This window comes from Micropterus salmoides, unplaced genomic scaffold (genome assembly GCF_014851395.1).
Source record: "Micropterus salmoides isolate LMB-PRFRI ecotype aquatic unplaced genomic scaffold, ASM1485139v1 Ms_hic_scaffold_11, whole genome shotgun sequence".
NCBI lineage: Eukaryota > Metazoa > Chordata > Actinopteri > Centrarchiformes > Centrarchidae > Micropterus > Micropterus salmoides.
Window position 1 is genome coordinate 19,865,063 of NW_024040152.1, and position 23,086 is coordinate 19,888,148.

The 23,086-nt window shown below is 39.6% G+C and overlaps 4 protein-coding genes across 5 annotated transcripts; 1 reads left to right on the forward strand and 3 right to left on the reverse strand.

Moving 5' to 3' along the window:
• The first annotated feature begins 23 nt into the window (after positions 1 to 23).
• Positions 24 to 7,884, forward strand: lin37 (lin-37 DREAM MuvB core complex component). Its single transcript, XM_038712545.1, has 9 exons — positions 24 to 407; positions 631 to 706; positions 797 to 847; positions 1,006 to 1,035; positions 1,224 to 1,309; positions 1,439 to 1,599; positions 4,698 to 4,832; positions 4,965 to 5,038; positions 7,508 to 7,884. Exons 1-9 carry the CDS (start codon positions 374 to 376, stop codon positions 7,593 to 7,595), a joined length of 735 nt encoding a protein of 244 aa, XP_038568473.1. The 5' UTR covers positions 24 to 373; the 3' UTR covers positions 7,596 to 7,884.
• Positions 7,885 to 8,862: 978 nt separating this feature from the next.
• Positions 8,863 to 11,035, reverse strand: LOC119898325 (chemokine-like receptor 1). The gene is made up of 2 exons (XM_038712532.1): positions 10,893 to 11,035; positions 8,863 to 10,517 (listed from the first exon to the last, which is right to left on the reverse strand). The coding sequence occupies exons 1-2, from the start codon at positions 10,900 to 10,902 to the stop codon at positions 9,427 to 9,429; spliced, it is 1,101 nt and encodes a 366-aa protein (XP_038568460.1). The 5' UTR covers positions 10,903 to 11,035; the 3' UTR covers positions 8,863 to 9,426.
• A 348-nt stretch (positions 11,036 to 11,383) lies between these two features.
• LOC119898327 (chymotrypsin-like protease CTRL-1) lies at positions 11,384 to 13,743 on the reverse strand. The gene is made up of 7 exons (XM_038712536.1): positions 13,584 to 13,743; positions 13,346 to 13,449; positions 13,139 to 13,218; positions 12,965 to 13,046; positions 12,628 to 12,808; positions 12,309 to 12,439; positions 11,384 to 11,771 (listed from the first exon to the last, which is right to left on the reverse strand). Exons 1-7 carry the CDS (start codon positions 13,726 to 13,728, stop codon positions 11,610 to 11,612), a joined length of 885 nt encoding a protein of 294 aa, XP_038568464.1. The 5' UTR covers positions 13,729 to 13,743; the 3' UTR covers positions 11,384 to 11,609.
• Positions 13,744 to 14,345: 602 nt separating this feature from the next.
• hsc70 (heat shock cognate 70) lies at positions 14,346 to 21,682 on the reverse strand. Of its 2 annotated transcripts, XM_038712510.1 has the most exons (9): positions 20,969 to 21,682; positions 19,395 to 19,599; positions 19,019 to 19,224; positions 16,702 to 16,854; positions 16,074 to 16,629; positions 15,724 to 15,926; positions 15,416 to 15,614; positions 15,052 to 15,284; positions 14,346 to 14,863 (listed from the first exon to the last, which is right to left on the reverse strand). In XM_038712510.1, the coding sequence occupies exons 2-9, from the start codon at positions 19,597 to 19,599 to the stop codon at positions 14,681 to 14,683; spliced, it is 1,938 nt and encodes a 645-aa protein (XP_038568438.1). In that variant the 5' UTR covers positions 20,969 to 21,682; the 3' UTR covers positions 14,346 to 14,680. The 2 variants fall into 2 exon arrangements, with proteins under 2 accessions (XP_038568438.1, XP_038568439.1); XM_038712511.1 differs by lacking the exons at positions 19,019 to 19,224; positions 19,395 to 19,599; positions 20,969 to 21,682 and adding an exon at positions 18,750 to 18,830.
• Between the last annotated feature and the right edge of the window lie 1,404 nt (positions 21,683 to 23,086).

Consider the following 23,086-nt stretch of genomic DNA (forward strand, 5'->3'; position numbering starts at 1 on the left):
TTAAGCTAGTAAACGCTACGGTCTGATATAATAATAAAACGTTTTATTACATTTCCACTGAATGTATTTAAACCGCCAAGGGGAAATGTTAGTCAGCTAATTGTTATAGGCGGTGAACGTAGATCAAATTGGGCTTGCGAACTAGCTTTAATGTTGTCCAATGGTTAGCTGACTGTAGACGGTCTTAACGTCACCGCGGCTAGCTAGCTAACATTAACGTTAGGAAGCATGCGTCCTGTTGTCATCCAACGTTAGTTACCAGCCGTTATCAACCTGACAAGACACATTTCTGTTACCGACAGTGAATGTGTGGTTGTAAAACTGTGTTAACCTAACTTAACGTTACATATACGCCGTTAGAAAGGTGGAGATAATGCACCACGTCAAGATCAAGACTGAAAGGCCAGGTGAGAGTTGGCTCCCCTAACATTTTCACGTACCGTTAAACATAACCTAATCAACATTTTTCATCCTTAAGTATTTATCCTCCTGAACTAGACCATTGGCATTAAGTAATAAACTATGAGAATATCACCTACATTTAATATGAACTCCTTATTTTGGGTGTAGTCAATAATTCTTGTTTCACTAAAGCACTCACTGTTTTCCTTATTACTTAACGTTATACAGATTCAGAGGGGACAGGTGCACGAAGCAGATTGGATGCTGTATTAAGTGGACTGGTAGAGAGGAGTGAAAATGAAAGGTTAGTATAATTATTATTGTTAACATTTCAAACTTCACCAATTATTCTAATTACTTTAGAGTCAAAGTAACATCTTTGTGTTTTGAACAGAGAGCAAAATGAGGGTGATACTGGGAAAACATCAACGGACTCTTTAAACAAGTATGGATCAATTATTTGGATTTCAAATTTAATTGTAAATTGTTGTAAAATGTATGCTGGTGCACTGAAGTAACTGAATATCTGTTAGATTATTTCAACATTAAATACAAAGTGTAAAAGCTTGTTTTTATATTTCATGTTCCACTTGCTATCTCTAGGGATTTGTCTCCATCATCTGCTGGAAAAAGGCAAGTGTCTTTTTTTCAACAACTGATAGTAACTCAAAAACATATTAGTAACATTTATTTGTATACAGTTCTGGCTAAAAATAAAAATTTCAATGTGGTCCTGCCCTGCCACTGAAATAGATTTAAAAAGCTTTTGTGAATTTTCTCTACATGCTATAAAGTCCCCATCCTTGTTTTGATTTCTCCAGGCCATCAACTCGATTTCCCCAGCACCGGAGAAAGAAGCGAAAAGAGATGGATGAGGGCATCCCAGAGAGCAATCAGCATAAACAAAGTAAACTTCAGCAAAAAATTATATTCTTTTTGCTTTTTTGTTGTTTTTGTGTCAGTCACTGTGTGATCACTTTGCCTTTTACTTCATTGTACAGTTCCTCACCTTTTCTTTTATCTTGCCACTTGCTAGATTCCTACATTATTAAGTTGTTTGATCGCAGTGTGGATCTGGCTCAGTTCAACACCAGCACTCCGCTGTATCCTATCTGCCGTGCCTGGATGAGAAACAATCCTTCTGTTCGAGAGCCAGCTACTTCCCCAAGCCCCCCACACAGCATGGCAGAGGAAGAGGTGAGGCCCTACACTTATGTTGGACAACTTAATTCAAAATATGCAAATACATAAGCAATAACTCCTGTACGGCTTTAAAGTTATACTTCATTGAAAATCTTCTTTTAAGTATGAAACACTCATCTACTGTAGACAAGTATAGTGGCTTTTGAAAGTTTCTATCTTGTTCCTTTGCAGAGCAGCAACGCTACAATTTCTGTGGCCAAAAATAGTATGTCAATCAGAATAAAGACATTGTATCAAACATTAATACTATTTATGGAGCTAAAATATGATAGAATTACCTTCCACTATGCCTTGGATTTTATCACACCAAATAGTGAATCACATCATGCAACTTTGTGCATGCAATATAAAATACCTTTTAAAAACACCATAAACACGAGCAGGTTGGTTGTTAAACGCTCAGGACAGTTGACTGGGAATTGTTTATAATAATTTTAAAAATGTATGACAAAGCATAATATTAATGTACCATGGTACAGTTATATTGGATTCTTAGAATCCTCTAGCACCACTCTGCTTCTGTCTGACCATCATAAGGGCACTCTTGTGGCTAAGCAGTATAAACCTGCTAATGAAGACAGAAGCTTTGTGCTGTGTTCACAGTGCCTTCTGAAAACAATGGTATTCATGGTAATGATTATAGAAATCAGTGGTGGAAAGTACAAATACTTCGTTACTGTACTTTAGTAGTTTTTTCTCGGTATCTGTATTTTTAGTTGTTGCAACTTTTTGCTTTCATTTCACTACATTTCAAAGCCAAATATCGACTTTTTACTCCTGATGCGACACCAACATAGGCAGTGAAAGTCCAGTGCAGAGCTGGACGGCCCTGCCTCACTTTCCTGTCAAAGGTGAATGCGAATGTGTACAACTTTGAGAGTATGAATTGGGACCATCTTTCTAGGCACGAGTAGAGAAAAACTCAATGAGAGTAAATTGCGGGAACAGCAGTCAGGTATACTTGTTCTCTCCTCTCAAAGTCTGTCAGCAGATAACCGTAGCTTAATGTTTAGTTAATGAGGTCATATTATGATCATTTTCATTTTCAAAATTAATTAATAAAACTTATTTAGGGGTTGTTTAGGGGTTCCTAGTTACTTGCCTACAGCTAGCCAATCAGAAGCAGATAAGGGCGAGTCATGAGAAGCCGGTAAACACGGCTTCGGTTCAGCTGTGCATGTTCCCCTTGCCAGCTTAGCAACATGGACTGGAGCAAGAGTTTCAGAGTGGTGAGTTATTAATTTGTAACAAAATATTATTATATATTAATAATATTAATATAATTCTAATAATATTTCATCCATAAAGTTAAAACTGTGCACTGTCTCTACATCACAGTAACAACTTTCTGTCTGTTGACTGCCTGGAGGGTAGCTAGTGTTTGGAAGGGAGCGGAGAGATGTGTGCTGTAGCTCAGTGTTTTTCCACTGGTGTTTTTGAAGGCGTGTCAGACTAGCCGCTTGGCGAGCATTATATAACGCACATTTGGCTTTCATCCATGTGTTGTCACGTAGCAGTGTTTTCTGTGGGAACTATGATGGCACTCGTACATCATTTTAAAACAAGACAGTGAAGTTTAGTTACAACTCTGGACTGGGTTGTGGTGATGACGCAGTGGATAAGACGCATGCCTTTGGTGTGAGAGATCCGGGTTCAACTGTGGGGTCCCTGTCCCTGAGCAAGACACTTAACCCCTAGTTGCTCCAGAGGCGTGCAACTTTTGAGATAAATGGCAATTGCAAGTCACTTTGGATAAAAGCATCAGCTAAATTAATTAATGTAATGTAATGGACTAATGCAAGATGGAAAGCAGTGGATTCACATTGTCCAGCTAATTAGCATTTTAATAGTCAAACTGGGCAATATGGATGCACATCTCAGTAAATGATAAGCATCACATATTCAGCCCAGTCATTTTATAAGCAGTAAGTAGGAAACCTGGAGGAGCCCATTTGAATGGCCTGATGCAGCTGATAACATTAATATATAGAAAATATCTATAATTTACTGGGGCTATGCTTTAGTTTGTCAGAGTAGATGCTGGATCATCAGCCAGTATAAGCACAGCAGATCCACATCCAGCCTCAGCCAGTCTGAGCACAGTCTTATCAGACTTCATGAGGTCTGAGTTACTGTGCAGAGGTCTGTTCAAACCAGCACTGGATTTTTCTAGAAGATTTTTCTATTCAGGCTTCTTACAGATGGAGGATTGCAGTGAGAGCTTTGTGGTGTCAGGTGTGACTGTGCTGCAGCTCTGTTTTTGATTACTTAAGTGTTTTTAAAACCACTACTTTTTTACAAGTACTTTTTTAGGTTTATTCTGGATATCTTTGACTTTTACTTGAGTAAAATTTTTCATATGGTATCTGTACTTTTAAATATGAAGTACTACTTCCACCGCTGATAGAAATTGTCTGCAGAGTTGTTACCAGGGTGCAAAATTTGCACCAGCCAAATGCTGGTAAAAAATGCAAATGGCTGTTAGATTTGCTTCATTCACCAGCCAAAACAACAATGGTAATCTATTGAGTGGCTGATACACTTGGGAGCATTCACTAGCCAGTTGGCTGGTGGGGGGAAAAAAATAAGTTAACTCTGCACCCTGGCTGTCACTATCAGTATGTTTCACCACAGTATATAGAAAGTGTGTGTTTTTATTGTTTGAGGAAAGGCAAGTTGCTTTTGAGTATTTGAGTTGTAATTTTTCAATGCATTGAGCACCACCAACAAAATTGGGATTGTAGATATCTCAGCAGTAGAAATCTCAGAATCCCTGCAAATAAAACTGCATATGTTCATAATTAAACACCAGCAGTGGTAAGTGAGTAAAAGCATTTTGTGTTTGGGTTTTGTAATTTGTTTGAAGTGACTATGCTACTTAAATCTTTTCATTTTTTTCATTTGTATGGTCATGTCATTTTGCAGGAAATTGTCTTTAAACAGTGACATTATTTTTAAAGTATTTACGAGAGTACTTATAGTACTAACTAAGTTTCCTAGGCTTAAGATGGAAATATGCCTTGGTCTTTGGGCATTATAACACCAGGAGTAATATTGTGAAAATGACTGTTCCACTGCATTCCTTTTACCAGGCTACAGACATGGTAATCAATGGTAAAGGTCAGAACGTGTACAGACTCCCTCCTCCAACCTCCTGTCCAACCAGCACCTCTGGTGAACCCATCAATCTCCGGATCCCACAGACCGAAAAACCCACTGTTACCAAGGTACTGTATAATGTGCAATAGAATTATTGAGGGTGTTTTACCTGCACAATGATGGTGCACATCTGTTTTTCTATCAAGTTCATTAGTTAAAAAATAAAAGCAAGTAAGTCTGAACATTTTCTCCTCCCACAGTTAACCGATTCGGGTCCTGTATCAGGTTCTCTCATTTGTGACCACATGGAGCGTTGGAAAAAGATAAGGCAAAAGTATGTTCTTCATGAAAGGATTTTACATTTTCATTGACCTGTGTACTAGTCACAACCCACCTGAAGATCAAAGAAAACATTGTGGTGGTGTTTGTCAAAATCTGTAAAGGTTGACCAAAGAGCCTGACTTGAAAACAAAATGAATTATTCTGTTCTGAACAGAAATGTAATTTTAAAGTTGTTCTTGCATGCATTTCAGCACCTGTCACATAACAATGACCAGGCTTCATTTCAATTTAGCATATATATATATATATACACATATATATACATATACTACCGTTCAAAAGTTTGGGGTCACCCAAACAATTTTGTGTTTTCCTGAAAAGTCACACTTATTCACCACCATACGTTGTGAAATGAATAGAAAATGGAGTCAAGACATTGACATGGTTAGAAATAATGATTTGTATTTGAAATAAGATCTTTTTTACATCAAACTTTGCTTTCGTCAAAGAATCCTCCATTTGCAGCAATTACAGCATTGCAGACCTTTGGCATTCTAGCTGTTAATTTGTTGAGGTAATCTGGAGAAATTGTACCCAACGCTTCCAGAAGCAGCTCCCACAAGTTGGATTGGTTGGATGGGCACTTCTTGCGTACCATACGGTCAAGCTGCTCCCACAACAGCTCAATGGGGTTCAGATCTGGTGACTGCGCTGGCCACTCCATTACCGATAGAATACCAGCTGCCTGCTTCTGCTCTAAATAGTTCTTGCACAATTTGGAGGTGTGTTTAGGGTCATTGTCCTGTTGTAGGATGAAATTGGCTCCAATCAAGCGCTGTCCACTGGGTATGGCATGGCGTTGCAAAATGGAGTGATAGCCTTCCTTATTCAGAATCCCTTTTACCCTGTACAAATCTCCCACCTTACCAGCACCAAAGCAACCCCAGACCATTATATTACCTCCACCATGCTTAACAGATGGCGTCAGGCATTCTTCCAGCATCTTTTCATTTGTTCTGCGTCTCACAAACGTTCTTCTTTGTGATCCAAACACCTCAAACTTGGATTCATCCGTCCACAACACTTTTTTCCAGTCTTCCTCTGTCCAATGTCTGTGTTCTTTTGCCCATCTTAATCTTTTCTTTTATTGGCCAGTCTCAGATATGGCTTTTTCTTTGCCACTCTGCCCTGAAGCCCAGAATCTCACAGCCGCCTCTTCACTGTAGATGTTGACACTGGTGTTTTGCGGGTACTATTTAATGAAGATGCCAGTTGGGGACCTGTGAGGCGTCTGTTTCTCAAACTAGAGACTCTAATGTACTTATCTTCTTGCTCAGTTGTGCAACGCGGCCTCCCACTTCTTTTTCTACTCTGGTTAGAGCCTGTTTGTGCTGTCCTCTGAAGGGAGTAGTACACACCTTTGTAGGAAATCTTCAATTTCTTAGCAATGTCTCGCATGGAATAGCCTTCATTTCTAAGAACAAGAATAGATTGTCGAGTTTCAGATGAAAGTTCTGTTTTTCTGGCCATTTTGAGCGTTTAATTGACCCCACAAATGTGATGCTCCAGAAACTCAATCTGCTCAAAGGAAGGTCAGTTTTGTAGCTTCTGTAACGACCTAAACTGTTTTCAGATGTGTGAACATGATTGCACAAGGGTTTTCTAATCATCAATTAGCCTTCTGAGCCAATGAGCAAACACATTGTACCATTAGAACACTGGAGTGATAGTTGCTGGAAATGGGCCTCTATACACCTATGTAGATATTGCACCAAAAACCAGACATTTGCAGCTAGAATAGTCATTTACCACATTAGCAATGTATAGAGTGTATTTCTTCAAAGTTAAGACTAGTTTAAAGTTATCTTCATTGAAAAGTACAGTGCTTTTCCTTCAAAAATAAGAACATTTCAATGTGACCCCAAACTTTTGAACGGTAGTGTATATATATAAAAAACCCTTGATAATACTCACATTTCTTCTACAACTTAAGATCTGCCAGTGTACTGTATTTGGTCTCTTTTAGTGGTTTGCAAATTGCTGGCCCATGTAGAAATTTTACTTCCTCAGAGCTTGCATAATGCCCACTTCTTGTTTTACTTACTACATTAGTTAAGTATCTGGAATTAAAGAAAGAAGACGAGTCCCACTAGGCTCAGTACATTGTTGGGAAAGATGGATTAGCAAAATTAGGCATGTACATATCTTCTCTATTCTCCTCTATTTTTGTTTGCTTTATTTTTGGCACATTGGATACAAGTTGATAAGAATATGAGTTTATTGGATAAGAGTGTGCATTCTCACAGTTAGAAATTGGGAAAAGTGGTGGAAAAATTTCAACTTTTTGGTATAAAACGATTTCCAACATACTGACATTGTAGCCGTTATGAAGCCTGGTTATGTTATGTACAATTTATGTGCATTTGTTTGCAAGCCAGGTTTTCTTAAAAATCGACCAAAACATCCAAAAGTTTAGAATGAGTTGAGCTGACCCATATTGAGTGTTTTTCTTTTTTTTCAGATGGAAGGAGTGCTCTAACAAGAACCAGTTGAGATACAGCGACAGTATCAAGATCCTTAAAGAGATGAAGGAGCTCTATGATCACTGACTGGCTCTCCAGCACAGAATGGACTATGCAGTTGGAAAGGAGCCATGGCACAGCAGTCAGTATTTGAATGCACCTGCCATCTACTCAGTCATACTCGTAGGAAAGCATGAACAGAACTTTGAGCCTTAAAAAGACCATATGTCCTATGCATTGCAGAAAAAAATATTTTCAAGGATGTTTGAGTTTGTTGCAGATTTTTTAGGGGGACATTGTAGTGTGATGTGGGACTGTTTTATTCATAAACATTCTGCATAGATGGCTGAATAAATGAACTTGCTCACCAACTTTCCACACACTGTGACTTGTGCATTAACAAGACTGAAGTCCATTGTGGTCTCTTCCATTTTCAGATTTGCTTTCTGAACTTCAACACATTAGTATCGACCAGAGAAATTAAGACACACTAAAAGGTTGCCTCAGAGGTTTTAATTGTTCTATAAGAGTAGCCTATAGATAACATTTGAAATTCACCATGACTCATTCTTTTTTGACGTGCAAACTTGTCGCTTGTTGGTGCTTTATCAATTATCAAAGCCAGAGATGACACCCCAATAAATTCAAATGTAACTGAGAATTTTCATATTCTGAAATGACATCCCATCCTGAAAGGGATAATCTTGTAATGTAGCTGACTAGATAGCAGAACTAAAGTGCAGCCAGCAAGTGTTAATAATCTGCTGAATTAGTCCCTGGTAGGGAATATACTGTTGCCTCACTTATAATGCACCTTAATTATTGGTGAAAAATTATATTAGGAATGTGAAATTGGAAAGTTGCAAAGACTACATTATTAGAACTTTTTTGTTTTCACTGGATTTTTCATGTAATTCATACCAGTTTTAGTAATGCTTAATGGAGGAAGTCAGTGCTGTTTTGATAGCACAGCCTTCTAAATGCTCAACTGAGGAAAGCATACAAAGTTACATATTTTCATCAAGATAGTAAATGACTAAGAACTAAGTGCTGGAAAGTCACATTCCTTGACAGCATACTAAGAAGGGCTACAAGTTAATGTTTTCAGAGATATATAAGGAACTAAAATGCTGTGAGACAGACCGGTTGGATTCTTCCCCCCAGTTTTTTGTATTTGAAACGAATCATTCTGATTTGTGGTGTGCTTTCAATTCAGTGGTTTGACTAACAGTATGTTCGATTTTGCAAACACAACAGGTCGAGCATAGAGCAAATAGCATTGTGGTATCCTGTAAGATAAAACACCATCTGGTGAGTAGTGTACTCGTGTTTGTGATGTAGAAGGAAGAGAATAGCTCATTAAGTTTTTTTTTATTCACGGTATTGAAGTGCATAAAGCTCAATTATAAAAGTTCAGTCTTGTATGACGGGATCATGGATGCTGCTATGGATAATAAGCCTGTCAAATATGAAGCATCAAAAGCTTACAAGCAAACATGACATTGGTCTCTTTGTCAGGTGATTTATATACATTTCCATATCACAAGTTTTGAAGGTTATAGTTGGTACAAAATGTTTCAAATGTTTTACATTCAGTGTTACACAAAGACATTTAATATTTACATGTTAAGTCCACCCACACAGGTGTAAGACCTAAAACAAATTGGGAGCTATGTCATGTCATCAAACTGCATGTACTAGTAAGAAAAAGGTGCCATGGGGGATGTCTTACAAGTGAAAACAGCTGTTCATAAGTAAAACACAGCGAATATTCTGCTAATTTCTATAATAGATGTCAATTTAACATGTCATTTTCAATTCATCCTATACTTTTCTCACTATTGATTACAAGCTTTTTTGTTTGTTTTTTTAAAAGTTGGATTCATTATATTTGCATTGTCCAGCAGATGTGGAGGTCTTAATCAGTGCTCAGCGTCTCTCTCTCCTCAGCGGTGACCGCTTTGCTTTCTGTGAAGGTTAAGGAAGCGGATCTGTCCTTCCCTTCGAAAGGTGCAACAGAGTCGGACCTCCGGGTAATCCGGGAAAAGTGTGACGACAAGGAGCGAGAAGACATAAACGACAAGTGGTCCTCTGCCAGGGCGCTCTCTAGGACAAAGCATATGGACTGCTTGAGCTTCCTCTGGAATTCATCACACATGAAAACATATAGAATGGGGTTCAGGCAGCTGTTCATAAAAGCCAGACACAATGTCAGAGTACCTCCGATTCTAATATTCTCCGACACAACGCTTAGGTGTATGAACTGCACAACATGGAAGGGCAGCCAGCAGATGAAGAATGCAAAAATGATAGAGAAAACTATTCTGCGAGGTCTCTTTTTGCTGGTCCTCTGCAGGCGACCTGCACGAACACTAATGGCCACATAACATACAGATATTACCAGGAATGGAATGAGGAAGCCCACAACAAAGCGAAAAATGGTGAGAATCCGATATTGCTCTTGAAAAGTATCTGTACGAGGATAACTACAGTAAGTGATGTTTTCGTGCAACTGAAGATCACGGAAAGTTGCGTAAGGGGTGCTGCAGACCAAAGCAGTCATCCAGATGACAGCACAGATGAGCTGAGCCTTGCGGACGGTGCGCTTGTTTTGTGCCCACACCACCACCCAGCTTGACAGGCAACGATCCAGACTTATGGCTGTCAGAAGAAAGATACTGGCAAACATGTTGACCACTGTCACTAATGTGTTGAGTTTGCACATGAAATCTCCGAAATGCCAATGGTGATCCTGAGAAAAACTAATGATGGAGAAAATTAGGAAGGCCGTAAAGAGGAAGTCAGCCAGGGCCAAGTTGAGAAACCAAACGGAGTTGACTGTTCTCTTCATCCTGAAGCCTGTCACGTAGATGACTAGACCATTGCCCACTGTCCCAGCCAAAAATATCACACAGTAGATGATCAAGGAGGCTAAAAAAATCACCCTTCTGACAGTCCCACTCTCTGGTTCAGCCATAAGTGCACTGTTATCTACAGCTGTATGGTTATCTGAAGAAGAAAAATTTAAATGTGTTGTTACAGGCATTCCTTCAACACATTCTGCAATATGCACTGAAAAAACAGAATTTGGTAACTTTTATATTGAAAATGAACTGTTTTTTTTAACCTTGTCCTGGCACATGGTCTATGCAACAGAGGCTCTGGGACAAGACAGGGTGCAGTAGTTGCAGAATACTTACTAAATATGTACTAAAGTTGCAACTTCACTTTTCCACTCATTTCACTCAATTTATATTGTGGTCAGAAATGTGTAAGTAGGTTTAAGCATACCCATGTTACATCAGTTTAGAAAGAAATGATGGTAGACCACCTTTCTGTTAATGCAATTTAAAACAATACAATAATATTTTTAAAGGCTCTTACCAGTAGTCATTTTGCTGGTGCAACGAAAGTTGATCTGTATCTGCTTCTGCCTTTACTTATTCTCTCTCTCTGATTACTCCTCCTCACTTCATGCAACTGCCAATGAGACAGTGCTTTGTGCTGCTGTCATGGCTTTACAAGAAGTAAGTGATGCACAGTGAGTGTAAAAAAAAAAAAAAATGCTATTCAACAGAGCAGCATGCGGTCTCAGCAAAAGATGAAATAAGCTTTGCAAGGGTTGTATTTATTGTAAAGCTGTTGTGTGTGAAAATTAATTATTTTTCAAACCCTTTTGATTATTGGAATTAACTAAAAACATCTTAAACCTCTATCCATTTGTATTTTTATCTTTATCTTAAATGCTTGTTTGTTGTATGTTATACAGTTCACCTCTTTCACGAGGTCCATCCAGACCACCCAAACACACACACACACAAACAGTATGCTTCACACTCCAGTCTATCAGGCTGACTTCAATGTAAACACAAGTGTTCATAAGAGTTATATTTTATTCATGATTTCTCAGTCATGCACCAAACATAGCAGAACAGTGAGTGGCTGCTACCATTCAAAGTCAATAGAAATAGTTCCATCATTCTGACAGCTAATATTGATGCTGTATAGAATCACTCATTGATCACAGTGAGGAGCAGGATGATGAAGTGAGGGAAAACATGTAGGCACATGTGCATTGCAGATTTTGTGTGTGATTGCACGTTAGTTGGACGCAACAGTCTGGTCGATCCAGCTGCGCAGGTAGGACACACGAGCGTACACGGCAGGGGTGCGCACGTTGCAGTTAGAGGTTCCCCAGGACACAATACCCACAAGGTACCACGCTCCTCCATTCTGACAGACCAGAGGGCCACCAGAGTCACCCTAGAAGGAGAGAAACAGGTTTATCTAATAACCTCACAGTGCATGGGTCATGTAATAGCTAATAACGGGATTTTTTCTAGCTCTTGATACTGTTTGATAGTGATGCAGGGATGAGAGGACTTCTGCACAGCTTCACACAGGATGTGGGCTGACCTGCCCTTAGTTGAAATTAGTTAATAAAACAGGAAAACGGATATGCAGCAGGAACTTCATTGTTGAGTAAGAATACTTTAAAAATGAGTAGTTGCTAAAGTACCAGCTCAGACATCAAAGATTGCTTTTACATGTTCGGCAAATATTGAACTATTCATTATCAATTTGGACATTATGTGTATAGGCTAATATTTGAAAATCATTGTCATTATATATATCATTACTTAAAATGATTTAATATATGCTTGTAATGGTTTATTAATCACTTATCAGTTGTTATCAAACCATAATCAGTAGCTAGTGCTTGGAAATCGAACATTTTAATATCAGTGTTAACTAATTTTTCTTGTAAATTTGTATTTCAGGCTTGGAAATGGTTGTTACCTGACAGGAGGACACTCCAGAAGCACCAGCACAGATCATGGCATCAGAGATTCTGTTACTACCCCAGTACTGCTTGCACTGAGCAGGGCTGAGCAGAGGCAGCGCAGTCTGCTGGAGGTAGCGGGGGGTTGCTGAGAATGAAGAAGAAATGGATGTGAGGTCCAGCTGGGCAAATGTTTCTTAGGGAAGTATGGTGGATATTTAGCGTTGCCTTTATATTTTTCCTTTGTGGAAATGGAACTGTTCATATCTGTGTAAGTTTATCACTGTTTGTAAATGTACACTGCATGTAAGACTTTGAAAGCAGTCGCTCACTCACAGGTTTGGCCCGTCTTGCCCCACCCAGTGGTGACACACATGGAGCCAGAGGGGGGGGTGGTGTTGGAGTTGGCCAAGCACACAGGGGACACACGGGGATTCATCTGAACTGGGGATGACAGCTTCAGAAGCGTGATGTCATTGTTGAAGTTTTGGGCGTTGTAGTAGGGGTGAGTGATGGCCTGGATGTAAAGGTGAACATAAGTCATAAGCAAATGTGATCATTGCATCATTGCATTCCAGTGACACATCTACCCAGGAAAGTACTAAATCCGGGACAATGAGTTTTACATTTTTAGAAAGAAAAGAAAGCCTTTATGTGCTGTAGTGTTGCTTACCCTGGAAATTGTCTTGACCTGAAGTTGCTCAATGTTTGACTGACGATCATATTCTCCCAGGATAACACGGTGGTTTCCAGCACTGGAGAGAATAAAAACAGACAGGAGAGTGGTCACAGACATAGCAATATGTACATTTTTCTTGTGGATTTGGAACTGATCAGAATTGCTTACGACACACGGCAGTGAGCAGCAGTGACAACCCAGTACTGGCTGATCAGGGATCCTCCACAGAAGTGGAATCCCCTACCATCCTAGGAGTGAGAAGGTAAATATTTACAATATTTTCTAAATTATATTTTTTTATCTGAATTACACAAGGGGGTGGGATTGGAGCAAAACTACAGTGGATTTGGAGACTATATTACTAGTATAGGCTACCTGAAGCGAAACCTGCCAGGGCCAGGACCCAGACACGGCGTTCTGCCCATTTACAATTTTGTTGTATCCGCTCACTTGAGGCTTGATAGCAGGTACTCCACACCCTGAGGCCACAATTGAAAAATTATCTGCTTGTGGAAGTGTGCCGTGTATTACTGTGTTTACACTTTTATTGGCGTAGCAAATATTGATAATAATACCCACAATGATACCCACAATCACAAAAAAAATGACTCACCCAGTGCAGAGACCACAAGAGCAAAACAACTGACAAGCAAGAACATGGTTATTTCTCGGCTGTGATTCACATCCCTGAGTAGTCTTAGCAGTGTGGGACACTGGCTTTTATATGTGTATCGCACACTCTTGACCTTGAGTTCCATGTGTGGCACTTGCCTCACACATACACTCACACACACCAATGGCTGTGGTGGGACTGGGAAGAGAACATCTGGTGATAAGCACCTGTGACGACTTAACCAATGCATTCATCCACTAAGGCTTAATCTTGTGTTTGTTGTGTTTTTGTGCCAAATGGGTAATGGCTTTTAGCAACAAATGTTGCGGAATTATAAAACCTGTTTTCTGTAATTTAACATTTACATCTGCACTGCAATCAGTATGTTAACCTGTGTATGACTTGGCTTGCATTCTTGTTTCACATCTCACACATTAGTGGAAACAAGAAGTAGCAAATACTGTAGATAAAGTCTTAATCATCTTTGACAAACAGCAGCACCTTTTTTTTTTATCTTTTTCAAGCATCAAAAGTATTTCCTGTGTGGAAGACTAGCTAATATACAGGACAAAAGATATTGATCAGAACCTTTGTGGTTGTTTTTAGCAGTTTTATCTACAAGTTTCAGCAGCTGCAAGTTGAGAGCCCCAGTGCATACTGATTTTATGCACTAATGAATATATTGTATAGGTATACTGTAGAACTATTCAGAAACGTAACTGGCGTTGGTATTAAAAACTATAAATCACAAAAAACAGTACATTTTGCAAATCAGAATCCCATTGGTGATCTTTATTGATTTAATGTTTAGAAATAGACATAGATAAAGAGATTACTTTTTATCCCCCATGCAGCACATCAATGGAGATATAAATACAAAGACAACAGACTTTTGTCTTATGTGACTGAATATTGTAACTGTATGCAAGTGTCAGATTTAGTTGCTTAGATTTATTAAATGTTGTAAACAAAGATTATGGCAAGAATTTAGCTGTAAGCAAAATAAGCCTGTGGCCTGATGTTTGTTGAATGTGTATTCTGGCTAAGTAAATAGCAGCGTATGTTGGGATCTGAGATAAAGACACTGTCTGCAGTGCTCAGTCGACCTCCTCAATAGTTGGTCCTGAGGAGGAGCCGCCTCCAGCTCCACCAGGGAAGCCACCAGGCATTCCTCCAGGCATCCCTCCCGGCATCCCCCCCTGGTATAGCTTGGAGAGGATGGGGTTGCACACCTTTTCTAGTTCCTTCTGCTGGTGATCGTACTCATCCTTCTCTGCAGTCTGGGTAACAGAAGAAACAAAGAATTAATTTTGACAGAGAAGTGGGGAACTTGCTTCTCGTTGTTTACAGGATGTGAGCATTTAGTGGGCTACCGATCTGCTTTCACTTTGTATGCCAAAGGAGAGGAACCTGTATGTCTCTCAAGACTCATTGTTCACTCGATCTTTTTCTTTTCTTTTTTTTTTACCTGGTTCCTGTCCAGCCAGGCAATGACTTCGTTGCATTTGTCTACGATGGTCTTTTTGTCCTCAGGGCTGATCTTGTCTTGGAGCTTCTCGTCCTCCACAGTGCTCTTCATGTTGAAGGCCAGAGACTCGAGGGAGTTCTTGGCTGTGACCTTGTCTCTCTGGGCCTCGTCCTCAACCCTGAAACGCTCTGCCTCTTGCACCATGGCCTCAATGTCCTCCTTGCTCAGCCGCCCTATGGGAGGATGAAATACAAAGCTCTGTACCTCCTGTGCAATATTTACTTTATTATAATATTTATGTGTAGCATTCTTTCAGCTTTTCAGAAACCTTAGCTTTTAAGATGGATTTAATGTGTTCATCTACCTTTGTCATTGGTGATAGTGATCTTGTTCTCCTTCCCAGTGCTTTTGTCCACTGCAGACACATTTAGAATGCCATTGGCATCAATGTCAAAGGTCACCTCAATCTGAGGAACACCTCTGGGAGCAGGTGGAATACCGGTCAGCTCAAACTTTCCCAGGATATTATTGTCCTTGGTCATAGCTCTCTCACCTTCATAAACCTGAAAACAATTACTCGAATCAAATTCTGATGCATCAGTGAACATTTTCAGTTATTGTAATACACAGGGGCAACTGGGAGTGAAGTGCTTTACTTCAAGGTTGCTCTACCTGAATGAGCACACCCGGTTGGTTGTCTGAATAGGTAGTAAAGGTCTGGGTTTGCTTGGTGGGGATGGTGGTGTTCCTTTTGATAAGGACAGTCATTACTCCTCCAGCAGTTTCAATTCCCAGGGACAGGGGCGTGACATCCAGCAGGAGCAGGTCTTGTACATTCTCAGACTTATCACCAGCCAAGATGGCTGCCTGCACAGCTGTGAAGAGTGTCCATATGGTGAAACTATTGTCATAATGACAAGACAGCTTTTATATAAATCACACAATTGCTACTGAACAACAGCTTTTATACTACAATACTAATATGACTAGAGTATTAACCTAAATGCTGTAGAGATACCCACCTGCACCATAGGCCACAGCCTCATCAGGGTTGATGCTCTTATTGAGGTCACGGCCATTGAAGAGGTCCTGCAGCAGCTTTTGAATCTTGGGGATACGTGTGGAGCCACCCACCAGGACAATGTCATGGATCTGGGTCTTGTCCATCTTGGCATCCCTCAGGGCCTTCTCCACAGGCTCGAGGGTTCCACGGAACAGGTCTGCATTGAGCTCTTCAAAACGGGCCCTGGTGATAGAAGTGTAGAAATCTGTTCCTTCATAGAGGGAATCAATCTCAATGCTGGCCTGGGTGCTGCTGGAAAGGGTGCGCTTGGCACGCTCGCAGGCTGTGCGCAGGCGACGAACAGCTCGCTTGTTGTTGTTGATTTCCTTTTTGAACTTTCGCTTGAACTCAGCAATGAAGTGGTTAACCATGCGGTTGTCAAAGTCCTCACCGCCCAAGTGAGTGTCACCAGCTGTGGCCTTGACCTCAAAGATACCATCTTCAATGGTCAGGATCGACACATCAAACGTACCACCTCCAAGGTCAAATATAAGGACATTACGTTCACCGCCAACCTAAAATAAATGGTAAGAATTACTAATAGAAACATAAAATAGCTTAAGTTTTGCATTTTATTAGATAGTAACTTTTTTGTCCAGGCCATAGGCAATGGCTGCAGCAGTAGGCTCATTGATGATGCGCTGCACATTAAGCCCGGAGATGGTTCCAGCATCTTTGGTGGCTTGACGCTGGGAGTCATTGAAGTAAGCAGGAACTGTGATAACTGCATTGGTCACAGGCTGTAAAGACAGTAAGAACTTGAGTCAATTATAGTGTTTGTTTTAGCTATTCAGCATTTTAAAATCAGCATGCACATTGCAAATATGAAAAACTATGGTTAGAGGCTGCAAGTCACTGAGACTTTTTCTCATAATGTCTTTTGAGACAGAGTAAAGATAGATAGATAGATAGATACAGGGCCGGTCCTGGCAATGTTGGCGCCCAAGGCGAGATTTTCAAATTGCGCCCCCCCCCCCCCCCCCTCCAAACCCTAAAATGTCCACCTAATGGGTTGGGGCCATTGCTCCCCTATCCTGAAGAATACTTTAAACGTTCAGCAGCCAGACTCACAATTTTAGCATGTATAGATGAAAAGCCAAATCAGTAATCATGGTCAATAATGAATAAGTTTGATCAGCATACTTGTCAACCTCAACATCATAGCCTAAATTAGGAGCCTATTCCCCTCCAGAAACTGTGTGTCAACCCAGAAACTGTTTTCTTTCAGTATCTGGTAGATTTCTTGAAATGCAAGATCACTGGTCTTTTCAATAGTGGAGATGACTCAAATGAAGAGGAGGGTCTGGGGGTCCTCCCCCAGAAAAGCAAAAAAGCATTGAGGACTTTATTTTCTGCATTCTGGTGACATTTCTGCCTTTTCTGCCTCAATTTAATGTGGAAAAGTCATTTATGTAAAGGGTAACACAAAACTCAGGCAAAATATAAAAAATGTATAGAATATAATGCAGTGAGGCTTTCAGACATTCTGTAGCTATTGCTTTTAAATAACCAATATTTCTCCTGTAGATCAGCTTTTCTATTTAATAAAATCTCTGCTGAGTCAGCACACATGCAGGCATGATTCTGTCTTCCCTCCTCTTTTGTGTCTTTTGCAGGGGGTGTGCATGTGGCACCTTTTCACCTCAAATAAGTTTATTTTTATTAAAGTTAAAAACTCCTGGACTTTTTTAGCAGGATTTCTGCTCATGTTCAAAACTTTCTGCACATTCAAAATCTCTCCCACATCTGTGTTGTCGGACATGTCGAATAAAAAGACGTAGCCTAATATTAAGAGACTAACGTCATCATTTGATGAGAATTCATAACATCTTTTAAGTCTACCTGCTCTATACTCTGCTGTGCATTATGCTACTTATTGCTCCGCTGAAATTATCCCCTTTAGACCGTTTGACCAACACAGTGCAGACTGCATGTTACATGTGAAACCGAAACCAACCGGAATAAAGACTTACCACAAATCCACACCCTAGATAGATAGATAGATAGCTCGGCCTCCAGAGACCTATAGTTGTACATGATCATATTTCAGATTAGACATTGATGTCCAGTAAAGAAGAACTGAAAGTCTGCCCTTGCTGGCAACTCGACCCTTTAGAGAAATAAAAAAGGTCTAACTGACGACAGATTTCGCGCACATGAGGGGAGGTGTGAAAATAAGAAGAGGGTCAAGAGTTTTCATCTATATTATCTGAGTTTATAATATTAATTAATACACTTGTTTTTTTAGATAACATATTTTAAATGTATCCCGTGATGATGTCTGAAAAATTGTTTTGATCAGCAAGGAAGGCACTATTCGCTAGTGTGACATCAACAGTTGTGCAGAGACAAGCATCTTCATTTTGTGACTACAAGAGCAGGGGAGGCCTTTCTCTCCTTTTAAAGTCAGAAAGAGATGAGGAGAATAGAATGAGTGTTGACATGAACTGATTTAATGTAGGCCTATTCTTCATTTGGAGTGATGCATTAAAACAGAGTTTCATTTGTGCATGCATTTAAGATTATGTAAGAGAAGGAATGTTCATCTGTTTTGTTTAAGACGTGTTTATGAATTGGAAATTTAAATGATTATACTAACATGAGTTATAGAGACCTGCATGATATGTTTTATTACCTTATTTGGAGAATTGTTTGTGAACTGAGGCAAAGGGGTGTTGCAACTACTAGACAGAAGGACCATCTACCCATAAAAATGAAAAGTATTGTGAAAATTAATCAATGTGATTATCAAGTTCTGATGATGATTGTTTGAAAAAAGGGTGGGGTCCTCCCTGTCTATTTCTTTATTTAAGTTGCTGACCCTAGAGCTCTGGGCAAACATTTTGGGGCTTACTGAAAATAAATAAGTTTCTCTTTGGGTGTTATACACTCATGGTCATTAACCTTGCCGAGATAAGCCTCAGAGATCTCCTTCATCTTGGTGAGGACCATTGAGGAAATCTCCTCAGGGTAGAAGTTCTTGATCTCGCCCTTGTATTCAACCTCCACCTTGGGTTTGGATGAGTCATTCACAACCTTGAAGGGCCAGTGCTTCATGTCTGACTGCACCACAGGATCGTCAAATTTACGACCAATCAGACGTTTAGCATCTAAAGGAGATTTAAGAGAAAAAAAAGTCAGTGTCAATACAGTTTAACAAATAGTATTGTTTTTTTCTTCTAAATGATTAATCATAAACACAGTGAGGAGAATGAGAATAAGAATTTCGGTTCACTGTTTCTGAGCCAGCTTGTTGTCTTATGGGTGTTGCAGTCCTTACCGAATACAGTGTTGGCTGGGTTCATGGCCACCTGGTTCTTGGCAGCATCTCCTATCAGTCTCTCAGTGTCTGTGAAGGCCACATAGCTGGGCGTGGTCCTGTTTCCTTGATCATTGGCAATGATCTCCACTTTGCCATGCTGGAAGATGCCCACGCAGGAATATGTGGTGCCCAGATCAATGCCCACTGCTGGTCCTTTAGACATCTAGATAAAAGAAATGTGTGAGTAATTGTACCTTTTTATTTTGGACAGTAATCCCAGATTAGAACATGTATTCATCAACACTGAATAAAGGATTTACATTCATTCTGATATTTGTGATTGTGAGTGTTTTGTACTTGGACTTCACGCATTTGTTTGCTTGTCTATATATACACCTACATGGAACAACCACGTAAACCTACTGACTGTGCCTGTTATTTTCCATAAGTCCAGATGCACGGCTGCGTGAGGCTCAGCTAGTGGAGGAGTGATATGCATGGCATAGTGGCTAAAACCACCTCCTGACACTTGAGACCAAATTACTGTACTCTATCACATTGCTCTTTAATTCCCTCTCCACAGGGCTCCTCTCTGCATTCCTCCCTCAGCAACATAACACTACAGTGTCTCAGTCAGGCTGGTGAAATAGGATGTACTGATCCTAGAATAGTGATCAGTGGGTCTATTTTCCGACAGCTGACTCCAAATAGCTCACATTTACTATAATAAGTATCAGTGTATCTAAATGGCAATGAACGGAAGGTGGCTAAAACTAAAGATAATTTATCAATTGAGCAAAGCTTGCCTGGTTCCTATTTTAACAGAGGGCTTAAAAAACAAAAATACACACAGAAAACTACAGCTTTGACGTGCAGTAACAAACATATTTAATTAGTAAAGAACTCAACAAAGGCCTCTTGTTACCACACGTCTTTGGACTGTGTTTTGATAATACTAACAGACTGAGGCATGAAATCCAGCTTTTTTTTTAGAAGCAGATAAAATCACAAGGACAACACATAACAGTTGGGATTAAGAAGAAATCATTTTTCTCATGTATGCATAGTGGATGAAAGCGGAAACTGTGTTCCTTTAATGTCCTGGAACGGCTTCAGCGAGAACAAACTATTGAATTAACATGTTATGCAGTTGTGTAACACAGAGTAGAAAATGCTGACAGGGCTGTTGCCTCACTGCTCATCTGAAACTTGCTATGAGCTGTTTTTAAGAAATTTGTTGGAACATGATTAACACAGGAGCAGCGCTTTTTTTTTAGATTTTGTCATGGCCACAATGTAAAGTTGATCCAATTTACTAGCTTTCTCTGGAGAAGCAAGATCACATCTAATTGATGTGGTTGTAATGTGATATGGAAATTAATCTTTAAAATGAGTTTTCTGGACAGTCAGGTAACTGTGTGATATGTTGTAGGGATTCTGCTTCAGCTTGCCCTGCCATTGTTTGACACAAACCATGCAAGCCTCTCTTTTTTGTCAAAACCTCTCACATTTGGCGGTTAGCTTTTTAAAGCAGCAAGCAAGTCAGACTATGAAACCAGGCTGAGTGCAATGCTTCTTTTAGAAGGGGTTACCTTGTGGCGACAGACGTTCAAGACTTGAGAGTTTACTGAGTTAAAGCGGTGCTATGTTTTCGCCTAGCACACAACACGACTCCAGCACTCCTTTCCCTCTCCTGGCAGGCGGACTAAGAGGACGAGTGTCTCTACACAACTGTGTATATAGCACTGTGCAGGGAGCCTATCAGGGTGTCAGGTGACTCCACCAAGGAAAGTTCTAGGCCCATGTTTCTGCTCATTGACTGGATTTCCTTGAAAGCAAGCTTGCTGGTTACATCTGCTGCCCTCTGCTAGTTGAGCAAAGCAAAATTAGAAATGTCAAATGACACAGCTTTGATTTGGTATCTCAACCAAACATGCTTTCACTATCAGGTGAGCATTGCTCTGTTGGGACAAAGTAGTTCTGGAACATGACTAATGTTGTTCACATGCTCACTTACCCACAGTGCTAGAACATTCAACAGTACACAGTTTACACATTTTTCAAAATACCATTGTGACCATGTCTGCACAACTGAATTCTGTTTTGCCTACTTCTGCAATCATGTGGACAATCAGTGTGCACTTTGTCTTAAACAGATGTTTATAGCTCACATTGTTAGCTCACTTTAGAGATACAAATAGTTAGCAGTAATGTGTTTTGTGGGGTTGCCATGGTCAGGGTGCGAATTATACAGTGACAACCGGGGGGGTCAACTTTTTTTCCAGGTCCAAAAGAAAACCCAGTACAGCACAGACAAGGGCTTCAGTGAACTAAAATCTTACAATGCTTACAAATATCCAGACAAGGGCTTCAGTGAACTAAAATCTTACAATGCTTACAATATCCTTATTTAACTAATGTCATCAGTCTGTGGATGATGATAAATCAAATTCATTACACCAGTGCCACATAAAACAATTTTTGTAGTCAGAGGTCACCAAGTATTCTAGAGCAAAACTGCCAGCAAGTCAGACACACAACAGCAGACAATCATGACCGCTTAAAACAAACCCACACAGTGTTGATACAGAACTAAAGACACATAAAATACTTTCTGCATTATTATCTCTAATTCCTAATTTTTAATAATAATTTTTAATCATTCTAATCAAGTTTCAAATTTCAACGTACTCTTTTTTTTTTTTAGCAATTATCTCCTTTCCTCTAGCTCATGTAGACTGTGAAGGATGATATCTGCGTCCAATTAAGCAGTAGTCTGACAAACACTATTGTTGGGGAATTGGGAATTTTTGGGAATTCCAAAGTTAAAATTAATGCCATGTGTAATGTGAAAGGACTCACAAAAGACTTCAAATTAAATGAAAAACTCTATATTGATGAAAAAATTTTAATCTACAATAACTAATCCCCAATTTCACTGCTCATGCCTAAACACCAGTCTTAGCTGACAATTACATAAAATATGAAATTACATAGTTATAATGAAATTAATAGGGTGGTCTCTCCGCTAGCTAACATCAGAGTAAAAGAAATGCTAATTACGAATCTCTGAAGGTAGGAAAGTTAAGTGTATTAAAGCAGCTAGATAGTTAACTACTGACATTAACCTGCTGCGTCTCCATTTGCGTGTGATGCACCGACTGGAGCAGCTGTGCTACAAATGATGCAGACCGACAAGACGTTCAACTAACATGAATGTTACAATATTAAATGTAGTTATACAAAGTCATGTACTTGTGTGTGTTTTTGAGGTAGTGAACTTTATTATTTATTTACCATTTCAAATTCTGTCTTACTTTTTTTATCCTAGTTTATATTTTACCTGCAGGCACTGCTTAATAAAATGATGGGTTTTTCATTCAAAGCATGAACAAAGTTATAAAAGTCAATGTCGTTCATTTTTCAGGTTATATTGTATATATTTCATTCTCTATTTAAGACACGGTTATGCAGTAAGTTTTCCTTCCCTTACTACACGGTTCCCCTGCCAGAGTTAAAAAACTATTCTTGTTACATAGGCCTGTCTGACACACACACAGGCCATCTGGCATTAAATATAACTGCGGTTTGTTACAGACACCAGCTGTTGCGACATGCCAGCTCTCAGTATCCACACATGCATTTCTAGCAGTTGAATATTGCATAACCTGGAAAAACAGATCCTTTAAAGCGCTGATTCTGAGGTAGCT

What these genes read in the sequence shown, in the direction of transcription:
- hsc70 (XM_038712510.1), bottom strand. Translation starts at nt 19,599, where the DNA reads ATGTCTAAAGGACCAGCAGTGGGCATTGATCTGGGCACCACATATTCC. An exon ending in CCCAGCCAACACTGTATTCG is followed by an intron (nt 19,225 to 19,394) that starts GTAAGGACTGCA and finishes AATCTCCTTTAG; the next exon opens with ATGCTAAACGTCTGATTGGT. An exon ending in CTGAGGCTTATCTCGGCAAG is followed by an intron (nt 16,855 to 19,018) that starts GTTAATGACCAT and finishes CTGTCTTTACAG; the next exon opens with CCTGTGACCAATGCAGTTAT.
- LOC119898327 (XM_038712536.1), bottom strand. Translation starts at nt 13,728, where the DNA reads ATGGAACTCAAGGTCAAGAGTGTGCGATACACATATAAAAGCCAGTGT. An exon ending in GGGCAAGACGGGCCAAACCT is followed by an intron (nt 12,440 to 12,627) that starts GTGAGTGAGCGA and finishes CTTCATTCTCAG; the next exon opens with CAACCCCCCGCTACCTCCAG. An exon ending in CTGGAGTGTCCTCCTGTCAG is followed by an intron (nt 11,772 to 12,308) that starts GTAACAACCATT and finishes CTCTCCTTCTAG; the next exon opens with GGTGACTCTGGTGGCCCTCT.
- lin37 (XM_038712545.1), top strand. Translation starts at nt 374, where the DNA reads ATGCACCACGTCAAGATCAAGACTGAAAGGCCAG. An exon ending in GAGAGGAGTGAAAATGAAAG is followed by an intron (nt 707 to 796) that starts GTTAGTATAATT and finishes TGTTTTGAACAG; the next exon opens with AGAGCAAAATGAGGGTGATA. An exon ending in TCAACGGACTCTTTAAACAA is followed by an intron (nt 848 to 1,005) that starts GTATGGATCAAT and finishes TGCTATCTCTAG; the next exon opens with GGATTTGTCTCCATCATCTG.